The 16,623-nt window shown below is 37.4% G+C and overlaps 3 protein-coding genes across 3 annotated transcripts; all 3 read left to right on the forward strand.

The window, feature by feature from the left end:
* The first annotated feature begins 2,008 nt into the window (after window positions 1–2,008).
* On the forward strand, window positions 2,009–7,474 carry LOC110424230 (MAC/Perforin domain-containing protein). Its single transcript, XM_021438767.2, has 6 exons — window positions 2,009–2,532; window positions 3,789–4,027; window positions 4,342–4,537; window positions 4,772–4,955; window positions 5,102–5,256; window positions 6,682–7,474. The coding sequence occupies exons 1-6, from the start codon at window positions 2,233–2,235 to the stop codon at window positions 7,321–7,323; spliced, it is 1,716 nt and encodes a 571-aa protein (XP_021294442.1). The 5' UTR covers window positions 2,009–2,232; the 3' UTR covers window positions 7,324–7,474.
* Window positions 7,475–11,494: 4,020 nt separating this feature from the next.
* LOC110424229 (protein NRT1/ PTR FAMILY 4.5-like) lies at window positions 11,495–13,976 on the forward strand. Its single transcript, XM_089784891.1, has 6 exons — window positions 11,495–11,548; window positions 11,622–11,718; window positions 11,855–12,072; window positions 12,259–12,702; window positions 12,836–12,963; window positions 13,094–13,976. The coding sequence occupies exons 1-6, from the start codon at window positions 11,495–11,497 to the stop codon at window positions 13,974–13,976; spliced, it is 1,824 nt and encodes a 607-aa protein (XP_089641017.1).
* A 374-nt stretch (window positions 13,977–14,350) lies between these two features.
* Window positions 14,351–15,648, forward strand: LOC110424316 (oil body-associated protein 2C-like). Its single transcript, XM_021438870.2, is given in 6 exon segments — window positions 14,351–14,508; window positions 14,680–14,762; window positions 14,765–14,923; window positions 15,003–15,085; window positions 15,163–15,277; window positions 15,368–15,648. Coding segments are annotated over 6 exon segments (879 nt in total).
* Window positions 15,649–16,623: the final 975 nt, after the last annotated feature.

Below are 16,623 nucleotides of genomic sequence, written 5' to 3' on the forward strand. Positions count from 1 at the left end.
CTCGGTTTTGACTGCTTGATGAAAACTTTTGGCTATCGAGAAACACATCTACAAGTATGAATCTTGATGAGAATTTCACACTCTATTGACAATAGTAGGAATGTTTACAAATTACATGTTTCAGGAACCTGGTTATGGCATATACTTCCAGCTAGGATCTTGCTAGTTTTGATAGGATCAGCACCAGATAGTATCCTACGGATTGTGCTATAAGAAATTGTCACCGAATCTTAGTCTTCTTAGGACAATTTATGGGAAAAGCAAGGGTTTGAGGGCTCAGTGGTTAAACATTACCATAGGTAGTTTTCTGGGTTTTCCTTTTTTTTTCAAAAGCGTTGATTTTATTAGTCTTCTCTATCATTATGCCATCCTCAAGTCTCTAACATGACTTGCCGAAGATTTCAAAAGGCATAAGAATTCTGATATAGGCTTTGAGAACCTAAAGAATTACAAAAGCTCACTGCTGCCCAAAAATATATTGACAGGATAAATTATCAACGTTTAGGTCAACATCTAAACATTGCCCTTTATCAAAAACTAGGCTTACAAGAATCATACTTTACCCATAACAGATGAGCGAGGTGTTTGTTTTGTTTATTTGTATTCTATCAAAGAAAATTATTAATAATAATTCATGAAATCTTATTTGTCCTTAAAAAAGCATATTTTGATAATTTTTTAATGATTTAAATTATCATCGAATATGATTTGTGTTATTTATTATAATAAAAATATAAAACATTACTGCTTCAAATGTTCGACACGGGGAAAAGGAAGCTTCATAAGCATGTGGGGATCTTCTAGCCAAATGGGGACATGTTAAGTCCACGGAGTAGCGGCCCGTCTGGCATTTTCCCGGGAGACACCTTGCCTTGCTGGGGAAGTTCCCGGCGTCTGAAGTTGAACTTTTGTCTCATGTGTTAAGTCTAATGTGCCAAGAGAGCTTAGAAAAGCCTGATAAGATGGCATCATATCCTATCTTATTCTGTTAAACCAGTTAAAAAGTCTTCCTATTAGAACAACAGCCACAATAGTCTTCATGGAGAGAGGGGTAACATCTTTTAGAAGACTAGTCAAACAATTCAAACAATTACTACTTATTCAACTTTACAGAAATATCATAACACAAGCTGATGAGATCATGCATATATTTATATTAGTAATACTATGCTATTAAATTAAAAGTTGAAGAAAACGATGAGGCATGGAATCCAAATTGACATCCTCAATGATGGATAAATGTCAGCTTAAACCCACTAGGAAAGAAGAAAAGTGTTTTGTTTTGGCATTCAATTTGTGTGTAACTGCTCAAAACAGGAAACTGATGGGTCATGACTCTTGACCCAAACTGGATGAGCAGCCCAGGGGGTGCAATTGGGTCTGGACAAAGCTCTTTGATCTGGCTCTCCTTGTTGGTTTGTGACGTAGTCAAAAGGATAGAGCCGCCTTTTAGTTCTCACACCAATTCTTTTTCTGGTAAAACATTGAGGCAGGGATAAGAAAATACCAAAGTGGTTACTAGTAATTTACTCTGAATATTCTCTAGCTGCCCAATTTTCTAGTGCAGCAGCCTTCCCTACTGCCGAAAGAAATGCTTATGTAACCTGAATTAGAAAGTTTCAGATTGAATGGTCCAAGTTGATGAGCGAGAGGGTGCTTGCCTTCTACTCTACTACTGTGTTTTAATTTCATTTCTTAACAGAAGAAAGAGGATTATTTGGCCCAGGGAGAGAATGAGATGGTAATTTTCGTTAGTACTAGTAGGTTACTGTTTAGCAGAACAGGAGCAAGTCAAAACAGCATGGTACATTTTATCTGATAAAACAGGGCCGTAGACTGTTGTAGAGAACCCTGGGGCAAAAGAAGGGAAAATATGAAAAATAAAAAATAGAGATTGGAGGACAGAAAAGATCTAAGGAAGACCAGTCAACTCAGAATCCTTCCTCGTTCAGACACAACAGAAAAATAAACGCGTTTTTCGCGATTATTGTAGTCAACATCTCCCTCCTCGCCTTAGAACAAGAACAAAGACGACAACATTAACCAAGTTCACCAACTCTTACAAACTCCAAAACTCCAAAAAAAGAAAAAGAAAAAGAAAATCTCTCTTTTTATTACATTTCTTTTCAATCAACAAACAACAGCAGGAAACAGAAACTTAAAACAAATTAAAAAGATTTCATTTTTTTAGAGTCCTGTGAAGCAACAAAGAAACTTTTTTTTTTCTTCCCGATGGAAAACCCAAGAACAAGAAGTGGCAGCAGCTTGAGCTCATCTTCTAGCCTAGATGCTTTGACTACTACACTAAGTAGCTCAATTCAAGCTCTGGGTCGTGGCTTTGATGTCACTTCCGATATAAGGCTGTTATATTGCAAAGGGGCACCTGGGTCGAGGTTGGTTCAGCTTGAAGAAAATCATACTAACAATCTTGTTTTGCCTGGTGGGGTTATTGTGCCCAATGTGTCTGATGATATTCAGTGGTCGATGGGCAAAGATGGCATCGAGAGAAAACCAGTTTGTAGCTTTCATGAGGTAGGCTGCTGCTTGTCCCTTTTTGATCTGTTTTCTCTTGTTGGTTTTTCTGATCTTATTTGTTTGCTTCGTGTGGCGTTCATATCTTTTTCCATTTTTGATTCATTATCTGTGTAATTTTAATTTCCCAGTTTGGCAGCTTTATTGGCCTTCTGTCTTGGTTGGATGGACATAGGGGTAATTGGTTATTTGTTTCGAAGTGTAAACTTTGATGTTCTGTTGGGCATGCTGGGATTTCCATTTTCTTAGTTATTTGCAAAAATGCAATTTTTTTTACATATTTCCTATCTAGGACCCTAGGTATTCTGATTGGCAAAGTGAGAGAGAAACCGATAGTTGCAAGGGAACTTTTGTTGTTCCTTCAAGTATATTCAATCTGAATTCAATACTGTTTAACCCACTTAAGCGACTATATTCCGTGGTGTCTGTGTGGAATAACTTCCTTTTCTATTGTCTATTGCACATTCACTGCATGCTGTGATCATTGATTGCTAAAATCTTCTTGTGCCACCTCTGCATTAGAGTAAAGAAGTTGACCTAGAATCTTCAAACTTGCTGTAATTTATTTTCTGGATATTTGGGCAGGAACCATTAACATTTTAAATTTAGTAATTTTCTTTTACTAGTGAGCATAGTTCAGAATGGAATAGAATATGATAATGGTAAATGCTAGGTCAATAAAAATGCTGCTGTATAAATCCAGTTAATATTTTGGGTTAAGTAGGCGTTCTTTCAACATCTAATGTGATGATATGCTCATTTAAACAAACCACTAAATCTTTTTAGCACATGCTTTGGGTGCATTCTACCTATAATCTGTACAGCACTTACACAATTTTATTTAATATAGCAGTTTGAGATGTAATTTCATAACTAAACTACAAGTGAATGTTTTGCCAGGGTACTGCCCAAGCATTGCCTCATCTCTGATTTGAAATTGACTCACATCGTTGATGATTTCCTATGGTTAAAGCCATTAGGCACTATCCATATGTTTAGTTAAAGCATTGCCTTGTTTCTGGTAATGAATGGCATCTCCAGGTTGAATGTCCTATATTTGGATAATTTTTGTCTGTGTTGGTGGATTGGTGTACATTTCCTTATATAGGGTGAAAAAAAAATTCTACCTCTGTTTTACCAGTTCAGTATAGAGTGACAAAATCACCTGATTGAGAGTAATGATTCTACTTCTATTGGCATTTAAGTTTGGAGTGAGAAACCCACCTTTAATGGACATCTTGATGTTTGAATTCCAGATGTCGGGTTACTTTAATGAGAAAGCTGGTATATCAGGGCGTGTTCCTCTTGGAAGCTTTAATGCCATGTTCAATTTCACTGGTTCTTGGCGAGTTGATGCAGCAGCTACAAAATCCCTTGCCATGGTTGGATATTTAATTCCCCTATGTATGGTCAAATTGGCAAAGCCAAATTTAATTCTGCACGAGGAAGTCAGACGTGCTGTTCCTTACTCTTGGGATCCTGCATCCTTGGCAAGGTACATGGCATGGGAGTCATGTTTAAAGAATGAACATTTGTTACTTAAGCTATACATTTCTAGCTATATTTTTTATTTGATATCTCTTTACAGATTTGAAACTTTTGATTTGTTACTTCCATACTCTGAGGTCAAGCTAATATTAATTTCAGCTCCAAATCCTTAATCTGCATCTGATGTATCATATGTATCACTGATCTTCTCTCTCTCCTCTTTATGACAATGTATCATAGGAACCATAGATAATTCTGCATTGGTGTACAGCTTTAGGTTATAATTGTTGATGTTGATCTGGTTTCCTTTATTTGTTTCAGTTTTATTGAAAATTATGGTACACACATTGTAACCTCTGCTACAATTGGTGGGAGAGATGTTGTTTACGTCAGACAGCACCAGTCATCTCCTTTGTCAGTAACAGACATTGAGAACTATGTGAAAGACATTGGGGATCAAAGGTTTCTGGACTCTAAAGGCCAGTCAAGTGCCACACCCTTAAAATACAAGGACAAGGTTAGTATTATGGTGCTGTTCACTTATAGGTTCAATGACAAAATACATGCTCAATATGGTGATCCCTTATATGTTACTTTGTCACTTCCTGTTTATTACTTAGCCTTCTTGTTGTGAATGCTGACTTTGAAGGAAATATGTATCTTTCTACTGCAGTTATTTATAATTTTCCTTGGGTAAATTATGTTTGCCTTAATGTGAGGAAATCTGTTGCTAAAAGAGTTCTTGCTGTAGGATGTTACAGTCATTTTTAGGAGGAGAGGAGGTGATGATCTTGAGCAGAGTCATGCCAGGTGGGCAGAGACAGTACAATCGGCACCAGATGTTATCAACATGACATTTACCCCTATTGTTTCTCTTCTTGAAGGAATGCCTGGTATAAAACATTTGGCCCGTGCAATTGAACTATACTTGGAGTGTAAGTTCTCCTTCAACAGTTCATACTTTTTTGAAATGTGAACTTTTTGTCAACTTGAGCAATATGTTTGTCTTACATAGATGTTAAAGATGTCTTCTTTCTTCCGCTTTAGATTCTAGTAAACATTCATTATTTCCTTTTACCAGACAAGCCACCAATTGAGGACTTACAATATTTCCTGGATTTTCAAATTGCTCGAGTTTGGGCTCCAGAACAGAGTAACATTCAAAGGAAGGAACCTGTGTGTTCATCCCTTCAGTTTAGCTTAATGGGTCCCAAGCTCTATATCAGCCCGGATCAGGTATTCTATATTAATCTGAAATCTACACTATGGAATGTTAAGAGGAAAAGTGTAAATGAGTTATAAAGAATGCTGGTTTTCCATGTGCATAATTTGATTGCATCTCTCTCCTTGAAGTCCTAAATTTATTAGTATTTAAAGAAAGAGAAAGCACCATTAATAAACTGAAAGCAAACAATATGCACCTGGGGGACACATCTCTGAATTCTGATTTGTCATTTCTGTGACTTGATTTATTGCAAATGTTTCTGTCATCTTTTAGTGTGCTTGACCTTTCTGAGCCTCTAATCATAAGTTATGTCACTAAATGTAAAAGATGAGCCTTCAGAAGGAAATTGTTGAGCAATGTAGATGTATGCTTTTTCTGTGTGGTATAGAAAGCTTTCAAAACTTTCTGTAGCATTGGTGGCGTCATAGTTACCAGGTTATGCTTGTGTATGTGGTATGAAGAGCTTTCAAAACTTTAAGTAGCATTGGTGGGATCATAGATACCATGTTCGCTCTACCCACCCTGGAACTGTGAATTGGATCATGCGATCCAGATCCTGGTACTTTTGCAGCCTGGGATCCTTGGACGCAATCTGTATCCTTAAAATTGGTGAACCAGATTTTCAGAACATAGAGGGAACCAAACATCGAAACTTCGCAACAAAAGGAAAAAATGTGGGAATTAAAGAGAGAACAAGAGAAGCACAGATTCTGAAATTTTAGAAGAAAAAAGAAGATTAAAGAGTGAGAAGACTGAAGACGAGGGACAGAGAGGTAGAATAATAGAAACCTACAAATAGAGAGTAGCAGAAAAACTTTTAACATTAGGGTTTAGAAAAAGAAATGTTATTCAGCTACTGCCTAGTTAGATTTTTAAATGTTCTTCATACTTTTAAATCTAACACCCATTTTTAAAACATAATAAAAAACCCAGTTATGTTTAATGAACCATTATTTAAATGCCCTCTTAGAATTTTAGACAGCAAGAAAAGTCATTACATTCGTTTAAGGGAAAAATCACTTCATATTTCTTCAAAATCTTATAATCAACTAAATAAAACTATTGGCGACCAAGAACTATTTTACAATGTACCACAACCGAAAATAGCATATCTAGTAAACCTACCTTTAGTACCACAAATTATCTAAATGGCACACCTCATTCCTGTTTCTGCATGATGAACAGAGACGTACCATGTTCATGGTAAGTATAGGTGGGATACCACAGTTGTACTACCTATCTCTCTATATTGTACTCGATGTCTCCTTATTGGAATGCTTAGAAATAATACTCATTGACATTGGTACATATTTTCCCTCTTGCCAAGAGGGAAAAAAAGGTAAATAATTGACTGTATTTCTTGGAGCCACACCAGATAACTTTGTAGAGCCTGAAATAGTTTTTTCTTCAGCTAAATTTATGCCATGATATTGCAGGTAACAGTTGGCCGTAAACCTGTCACTGGGCTTAGACTTAGCTTAGAAGGCAACAAGCAGAACAGACTTGCTATTCATTTGCAGCATTTAGTATCTCTTCCAAAAATCCTTCAACCCCATTGGGATGCACACATGGCCATAGGGGCACCCAAGTGGCAAGGTCCTGAGGAGCAAGACAGCCGTTGGTTTGAGCCCATCAAGTGGAAAAACTTCTCCCATGTAAGCACTGCACCGATAGAACACACTGACACTTGCATTGGAGACCTCTCTGGCGTTCACATTGTCACAGGGGCTCAGCTTGGTGTTTGGGACTTCGGTTCCAAAAACGTGTTACACCTGAAACTCCTCTTCTCCAAAGTACCAGGGTGTACAATAAGGCGATCTGTGTGGGATCATAGTCCCTCCAGCCTTTCTGGAAGGGCTGATGGTTCTTCGTCATCAGTTTCAAATGAGAGAACTTCTGACGATAAGAAGGAAGATAGTTCAAGCCTTGTCGGGAAACTAGCAAAAATTGTGGACTCAACTGAAATGTCTAAAGGACCGCAGGATAGTCCAGGCCATTGGTTGGTTACAGGGGCTAAGCTTGGGGTGGACAAGGGGAAGATTGTATTGCGCATTAAGTACTCGTTACTGAATTACTGATCCATTATTTGCATTTGGTAGGATTACCCTTTTTCTACATGTAAGCATAGTCAAGCATTCTTTGCACAGGCGATCCCCGTTCGTTCGTTCTTCTGTACATTGTGCTCTTTTGTTTGTTTATTTGACCTTACAGTTGATAGTCAGATTATTAGGTATTTGACTCCTCAGTTCCTCAATTTAGTTTCGCTATTTGTTTATCAGAGAACCAGGCCATGTTACCCAATAAACATAACATTGTTATATGAAGTGATTGCTCTTGTTCTCCTTTGAAGTTTGCACATCATTGTTAAATCTTCTTCTATTTTTCGTTTTTGGTGGTGATTTATTCCCGTATTCAGATCGGTTTCAATTACTCATTACTCAACTTTCATCAAAATAAAATTGCCTCATTATATAATGAGCAGAAACACAGGCACATGCAAAGGTAGAGAATATTATATAATGCTGACTCAACCTCAGAACGATCGAAGCACCAATACAGAAAAGGTAACAACTGATCTTGAATTCCTTTTCCCCCATATTTCTTGTGGGAACTGAAGTATCCACTTGGTGGGTATTTAGTTCATATCCAAAAGCCTGACGCTATAAAATATTAGCCAGAATTGACACGTTCAAGCCAGCCGGCCATCATTCGGAAGGACTCAATAAACCCTTGCTGATGGGAGAAAATGCAGATCCAAATCCAACAGATATTGATCCGTGAATGCCACGACAAGAAGAGGTGTTCTGCAACACCATCCCCCTGACCATGTCAGCATCACTTGATTCACCACGTTGTCTGCCTACGCCAAATCGTGTTCTTCGATGTAAATCTATCCCTCGTATGAGCCAGGAGTTTGTCAGCATTCTGTTTCACTTTTCCCTGGCAACAACAGGAGTGCTCCTTTTCGGAACCATCAACGGACCCACACTGGAATACGATGTACAGATTTTTTAAACTTCCGAAAGTGTCATTAAAAGAGACGTTTGGTTATACAAAAGGATTGTATGGTTTTCATGATCTGATGACAGTTTTGTGAGCTACATTTAACTTGGAATATACTATGGAAGTAGAAAAATTATTATCTAATTACAAGATGTCATATGAAATTAATAAATTCAAAAAAATTTCAAAGAAGAATCATGTGTCATGTGGATTTGAAGACATCAATTATAATAATCATATAATTAATTATAAAATAATTAATTTATTAACTAATTATTTTGAAGATATATAATTAGACCAATTAAAATTTTTGTAGATGTCATATATTTATTTTTTGAAATAATTTAGAGATAATATATTAATTGGATCAATAAAAATTTAACTATTGACTATCCAAGTTATCTCTAAATAAATCAAAATAATTTAGAGATAAAATCCAAATTTGGTTATCTAATTTATCTTTAAATAAATTAAGATAATTTAAAGATAATATGGTTAATCAAAATTTAAAGACTTTGTTCAATTAAAAAATTATTTGTAAGTAATCATGATTTATCTCATGCAAGTCTCTCATTTAGCAATATAAATTCTCATCCAAAATAATTTATAATGCTTCTCCACGTAAAGAAGACAATTGGAAAAAAAAAAGAAGATTTTGAAGATCAAAGTCTCTCTAACTCCCACAAGTCCCAAGCTTTCCTTCTTGATAAATTCTAGGAAGATTCTAGATATCAAAGCCTCAAGAAGGAAGATTCTAGAAAAAAAGCTTACGAATTCATTAAGACCTTTGAAGGGGAGACTAAAGAATTGATTAAAAAAAATTATTTATCAAAATACGAAGTTCAAGATCAAGATCAAGTCATCAGGATCTTGAAAGGAAGATTGAAAAATTAATTAGAGATAATTCTTTATTAAAATACATTCGAGACCAAGTCATCAAGACCTTTGAAAAGAGGATTGAAAAAATTAATTAGAGGAAATTCTTCATTAAAATACATTCAAGACCAAGTCATCAGGACCCTTGAAATAAAGATTGGAGGGAAATTCTTCATCAAAATACGAAGTTCTAGACCTAATCATCAAGACCCTTGAATCGAAGATTGAAGAAATTAGTTAGAGGAAATTCTTCATCAAAATACAAAGTTCAAGTCAAGGGTCGAAACGTTCAAAATGAAGATTGTAGAAATTAATTTAAAAAAATTCTTAATTGTAAAAAAAATCAAAGATTGTAAACCATGTCTTTTTAAATATCAGCACATTTAAAAAGAAGATTATGAAAATTAAAGGAAAATTTTAGAGATCAAAACCTTCAAAAGGAAGATTCTAAACATCTAAGCCGTCAAAAGAGAGATTCTAGAGATCATTATGGAGATCAAAGCAAGATTCTGGAGATCAAAGTAAGATTTTGGAGATCAAAGCCCATTACAAGGAAGATTATGGATCTAAGCCTCAAGAGGGAAGATTCTGGAGATCTAAGCATCCGGAAGGAAGATTATTAAGATCCAAGCAAGATTTTGGAGATTGTGTTCTATTTGCAATTAAATTACTAACTGCTATTATTAACTCAACTACTAGTCTTTGAGCTCAGAACTTAACTACACATTCATTCTAGTAAAGCAGGAAGATTCTATAGATCAAGCCTTTGAAAGAAATATTTTGGAGGTCAGATCCTCTAGAAAAAAGATTTTAGAGATTTTTATAGAGATCAAAGTCTCCAAAAAGAAATTCTGGATATCAAAACCTCCAGAGGGAAGATTATGGAGATTTAAACCTCGAAAGGTAGATTATGGATATCTAAGCCTTTGAAAAGAAGATTATGAAGATTTTAGAGATCAAAGTCTTCGAAAGGAAGATTATGGAGACCTAAGCTGCTAGACACAAGAATATAGTCACGATCCACATTAACCCCTATAATTTAACTTATTGGTCTTACAATTTTACCCTACAAAAGGCATGTGAGATTCATATGGTTCCACACTAAGACTATAACACCCTCCCAAGCTCACTATTCCTAGTAGGGTTCATGGCTCTACTTGTTGAGAGCATATCTCTATGATGTGAGATCATATGGTTTCACACTAAGACTGTAACATCCTCTTAAGGCTCACTGTTCTCAATGGTACATCGTTAGTACCCCAAGGCTCACTATTCTCAGTGGTATATCGTTAGTACCCTAGAGTATGCCTAATATCCTAGAGTATACTCTAATACCAACTGACATGATCCACACCCGCTCTTATGAGATATTACCCACTTTGACTCGTTGACCTCACAATTTTGTCTCACAAAAAGCACCTCACAAGTTGAAAGTGATGTGAACCCTTAAATGCCTAATATCACTTTAATACATAATCGATGAGAGATTCATGACTCATTTCTAAGACTATGACATATTCTTTTGGCTCCGTTCTGGCTTTACCCACTAGCTGCGTGTCTTTATGATGTGAGATTCATATAATTCCATGCTAGAACCATGACATTTGAGATCAAAAAAAGATTATGAAGATCAAAAAAAGATTATGGAGATCAAGGCCTCCAGAAGGAAAATTATGGAGATCAAAACTTTTGAAACAAATTATGAAGTTCAAGATTAAGTCATTGAGACTTTTAAGACGAAAATTGAAAAAATTAATCAGAGAAACTTTTTAATTGTAAAAGAATATTAAAAATTATAAAATCGTATCTAATAAATAAATCAAGTTAATAGTTATCTCTTAATTTTTTTTAATTTAAAATATTAGACGTAAAATTTGTGTGAGCTTATATAAATACCGGTAAGAGCCCACATCCTTGCGTCCAGGAGTTAGCCTGCCCAGTCGAAAAAAGACAACAGATTCCAGTCGTTGTGACTCATTTGGAATAAGCGCAAATTCCTTCTGCTTGTTCCGTTGCTTCTCTGTTAAAATATCTCGACTTTAAAATCACTCCAACACTGATACATACACTATAAAATTTTCATGTCACTACGTTATTTGCATGCATGCTTAATTCCTAGCTAGACCAAATCTTTGCAGGAGGGAATATCTCATTAGTGAAGTCGGCAATATTCAGTTAAAGATGCCGTCACTTTCAAACAAAGCGGAGGAGTGTTCTGGACTATGAACTAGTCTTCGCCCACAATTAATAGTGGGATACTTGAAACATTATATATACAGAGCTTTCCTTTGCTTCTAAGTAGTCCTACCATTGATAATCTTTTGCTCTAGGCATAACAAGACCTAGCGGAAGGCTAAGTAGCCATCAGCTATGGTACGTTCTTCTTTTTCCTCGTTTCATTTTGTTCAATCTCTTTTTGGTAAAGTTTTAGATATTTCCTCTTGAAAGGAAAAGAGAAGAAAGGAAAATTTTCAATGCTTTTCTGGTTTTGTTGTAGGAGAAACTTGAGGTTGTAGAAGGAAAGGTGGACTGGAAGGGAAAAGCAGCTGTGAAGTATAAACATGGAGGGATGAGAGCTGCTTTGTTCATTCTAGGTAAGTGACACTGCGCACTAGTTAGTGTTGCAAGCATGAGGAACCGGGTTTATTAAAAAATAAAAAATAAAAAGCAAAGTAAAAAGAAAGATTTGGCTATAAAGTCATATGTATCATGATTTCTTGTTTTCTGCAGTGACGTTTGCATTTGAGAACATGGCAAATCTTCATCTGGCTGTGAACCTGGTGACTTACTTCAATGGGATTTTGCACTTCGAAATAGCTGATGCAGCTAATGCTCTGACAAACTTCATGGGGACTGGTTACATCCTTTCCATTCTCTTTGGAGTCCTCTCAGACAGTTATATTGGCAGATTCAAAACTGTTCTCATTTCAGGATCCATCGAGTTTTTGGTATATATGCTAGATGTTATCCTCGTTTTACGTTGTCAATTCTTCCACTGAAATGGCCCAAGAGCGATGACTAGGAACCGCTCTTTCTTTCGGGAACAGTACTAGAAATTTCATAAAGCAGCTCACAAATTGTTTTTAAAATTAGTAACACATTTCTTTTTGTTTGTGGAATGGTCATATGTCTAGGGACTAGCAATGCTCTCGGTGCAAGCTCACTGTCCGAGCCTCAAGCCATCTGCTTGTAACGTCTTTGATCCAACTTCTCGCTGTGAGAAAATAAAAAATGGTGATGCTGCATTCCTCTACATTGCTTTATACCTGGCTGCTGCCGGCACAGGAGGGATTAAAGCTGCGGTGCCATCTCACGGAGCTGATCAGTTCGATGAGAAAGACCCCCGGGAGGCTAAGCACATGTCCAGTTTCTTCAACTTGTTACTATTTGCCTTGTGCCTGGGTGGTGCAGTTAGTTTAACGCTCATTGTCTGGGTTGATGATCACAAAGGATGGGATTTGGGACTTATGGTCTCTGCCATCGCCATGGTCTTGGGTGTCATCATAGCCGTAGCTGGGTGGCCATTGTATAGGATACATATTGTTAAAGGAACTAGTGTTATCGTGGAAATCATTCAGGTTTGCGTTCAAATTCTATATGAAAATCAATTTTTTTTTCATTTTTTATATGTTATTTTTATCAAAAAATTCATTAATTTTTAATTTGTGTCTTTGCATGATAATTATTTACTTGCTTTGGGTTTGCTTGAAGGTTTATGTTGCAGCCATCCGTAACAGAAATCTTCAACTCCCTGAGAACCCTCTGGAGCTTTATGAGATTGATAAGGACAAGGAAGCTGCTGTGGAAGCTGATCTCCTGCCTCACAGAAACGTTTACAGGTTTGGTCTAAGTTGGGCTGTTTTGTTCCATTCTTACTGATATAAGCAGCCCCTGCTGCTATTGAATAAATAAATCAATCAAAGAGGTATAAGAGTCTTATTAATCTTGTTTACATATGATTGTATTCAGGTTCCTGGACAAAGCAGCCATTCAAACAGCATCTACAGCGCAGTCTCCAAATCCATGGAAACTCTGCAGGGTAACTCAAGTAGAAAATGCAAAAATCATACTTGGAATGATCCCAGTTTTTGCTTGTACCATAATCATGACCCTTTGCCTAGCTCAACTCCAAACCTTTTCCATCCAACAAGGCCTTACCATGGATACAACCATCGTTGGCTCTTTCCACATACCACCTGCCTCTCTGCCAATAATTCCTGTTGGTTTCTTGATCATCATAATTCCCTTTTATGACCAAATTGTCGTTCCCCTCCTCCGGAAGTTCACAGGGCATCCCACAGGTATCACTCACCTTCAACGTATAGGAGTTGGCCTTATTCTCTCTTCTATATCCATGGCTGTGGCTGCAATAATGGAAGTGAAACGCAAAGCTGTGGCACGAGACCACAACATGCTAGATGCTATTCCAGGGCTCCAGCCATTGCCTATTAGCACATTCTGGCTCTCATTCCAGTACTTCATATTTGGAATTGCCGACATGTTCACGTATGTGGGTCTTCTTGAATTTTTCTATTCAGAGGCTCCAAAAGGACTAAAAACGGTCTCTACTTGCTTTTTGTGGAGTTCCATGGCACTTGGGTACTATCTCAGCAGCATTTTGGTTAAGATAGTCAATAGAGCAACAAAAGATATTACAAACAGTAGAGGCTGGTTGGCAGGCAACAACATTAACAGAAATCATCTGAATCTCTTCTACCTGTTGCTATCCTTACTGAGTTTGGCCAATTTCATTGTCTATTTGTTCGTTGCAAGCCGTTATAAATACAGGTCTGAGTGCCCTGTGGTTCTTTCTGGCGATGACAAATCCGGAGACAAGACAGAAGGTAATTAGCTACAATATCATATGAAGAAGCCAACTGATACGCGAATGGACAGTTCTTTTCTTCCTTAATTTGTTTCTACTTCCCTTTGGATGTTTAGTTTCAAGTCGGTGAAGCTGTAGAGGGTTTGAAATGCATTTGTTATGTTCATTAACTAAATGTGTCATGTTCTGGATTACAGACTATAGTAAACCCCAAATTTCTAGACATTAATTTGGCAAATAGCCCACAAAGTTGATTGAATCATTTTATTTTCATTATGATAGTGTTTAAAAGCGTGAAAATGATATATGAAATATAAAAAGTAATAACCCTGGTCGTTTCTTTCCACCCTTTTCTTCTTTTCGATCCTCAAAACACTCTGTTTCACCAAATTTAAAGTGAGATGATGCCATTTGAAATCTGGGATTTACTGAAACTTGTAATGCATGTAAACAGTGCAGGCCCGTCGGCCCCAAGTGTCGATCGCAAGCACCCACCTGTCCACATAGCTCGCCAACTTCAACCACCTCATCTCCATGCATCTCAAGGTGGCCCCCGAATGTCCCTCCACGTTCCCCTTCTACTTTCTCTCCTTCCTTATAACCCCCAAAATTTCAGAACAACCTTCAAAATTAACCACACCCCAAAAGCCCAAGACTAGCACATCAAATAGAAATAAAGGCGTTAGAACAGTGCGTTTCAATGGCTCCCGTTTACAACTCCTCGTGTCAGATGGTTTCCAGTGACGAGTCCCCGGCTCAAGGCACCGGGGCAACCCATGTCGATGGGGCAGCACATGATAGACAAGGGTGCATCACTCCAGTGAAGCAGATTAGCCAGCACGTCTGCACCTATGCGTTGTATAGTCATGACATGAGTCGTCAGATTGAGACTCCCCACTATATCACCAGGCTAAACCACGACTTTCTCCAGTGCGCTGTTTATGATTCTGATGACTGCAAAGCCCGCCTCATTGGTCAGTATTTTTGTCCCCTTAATTTTGAAGTAAAAAAGAACGAAACAAAATGCTGAATAAGTTTTTCATTTCTATGCAGGAGTTGAATATATAATATCCGATCGACTGTTTGAAACTCTGCCTCAAGAGAAGCAAAAGCTTTGGCATTCCGATGCTTGCGAGGTTGTATCTCTTTTTCTAACACAAATCGGGGCTGATAAATTATAGTGTTAGCCATGATAATGAGCATTTTGGTACAGATCAAATCAGGCCCCTGGGTTAATCCCAGGATTCCAGAAATGATAAGGAAACCTGAACTGGATAATTTGGCTAAGACCTATGGCAAGTTTTGGTGCACATGGCAGGTTGACAGAGGTATATAGACGTTAATTTATTGCTAGATATTCCTTTATTAATTTGGACATCAAATGCAGACAAACTAATTTTAAGTGGGTGTTTGTGAAGGTGACAGGCTTCCAGTGGGCGCACCAGCATTGATGATGCCTCCCCAGGGAGTGAACTTGGGCAAGATCGACCCGGAGCTGGTCAAGGAGAGGGATGACAAGTACAACATCTCGACGGAAGCACTGCAGGGATCAAGGTTGGAGATTGAAGAACCAGAGTGGATCAATCCACAAGCGGACTACTGGGAACAGCATGGGAAGGTTTTTGCTATTGACATTGAGCCAACCAAAATGAAGTTGGGAGTACCCTTCCCTCGAACAAACCTTACCTATGGAGACTAGCTATGGGGATTTGGGGACTTGTGTTGGAGTAAAATTGTGGAACTTATCTACCATAGAGAGCAAGTTTTTCAACAAACAGCGTAAATGGTGTGTAGTCTGATTGTTACTTTCCTCACCAATCAACGTGGCAGTATGACTTTCACGAGAGAAGGTGCAGCACCATTGCAATGAGTCGAATCACTCTTTCGATGCAAGGTCCAGAAATATGAAGATCATTCACCTTCTTAGAACCATTAGTGCCCCCGAACACCATCATTTTAGTCCCCACAAGAACAGCACTGTGGCTGTCTCTAGGGCCGGGACCCTGCCCTACGGTTTCCAGAGTGTTCCAAACCATTGTGTTGAGATTTAGCATGAGAACATCACCAAAATGTAGACCTCCGCAACACCCCCCAAAAACGTAAACAACCCCATTGGAATAGCAGGCAGAGTGCCCCCCATCTCTCAGAAGGATTAAAACCTGAAACTATTGGATACAGCCACATTGCTTTCTTCTTTGCAGTTTCAGCTCCAAGAGACCCCATTCAATTACTTTTCAATACCTTAAGTACCATACAATTACTTACGCCAAAGTCAAGTTGCACCTTTAAATTGGTCCCAAACTTAATGCCAGAAGCCTAGGAATTATTATAAAAATTTCAATTCCATCATTAAATTTGATTATTTAACACAATGTCAAGTTGTCACATGTCTCAAATTGTTCTTAACCACACCTCTAATCCTAATTTTAGCATGTAGAGCCTGCTGTTTTACTATCGCAATATTCACTTGCAATCGTAATGTCAAATTAATATTGCAATTGTCAATTCTATCCTAATGTCAAATTAGACTTGAGAAAATGAATAACAATAAAAATCCCTTAGAAAACACTACCTTATCAGACAAAAGATAGTGTTTGATAATAATCAACTCAAAATGTATATATAAATTAAAGTTGTATAGCTTTTCGAGCAGCAAAAATCAATCCTAATGGTT

This window comes from Theobroma umbraticum, unplaced genomic scaffold, assembly GCF_002168275.2.
Source record: "Theobroma umbraticum cultivar Fairchild unplaced genomic scaffold, ASM216827v3 scaffold_204.0, whole genome shotgun sequence".
In the NCBI taxonomy this organism is placed as follows: domain Eukaryota; kingdom Viridiplantae; phylum Streptophyta; class Magnoliopsida; order Malvales; family Malvaceae; genus Theobroma; species Theobroma umbraticum.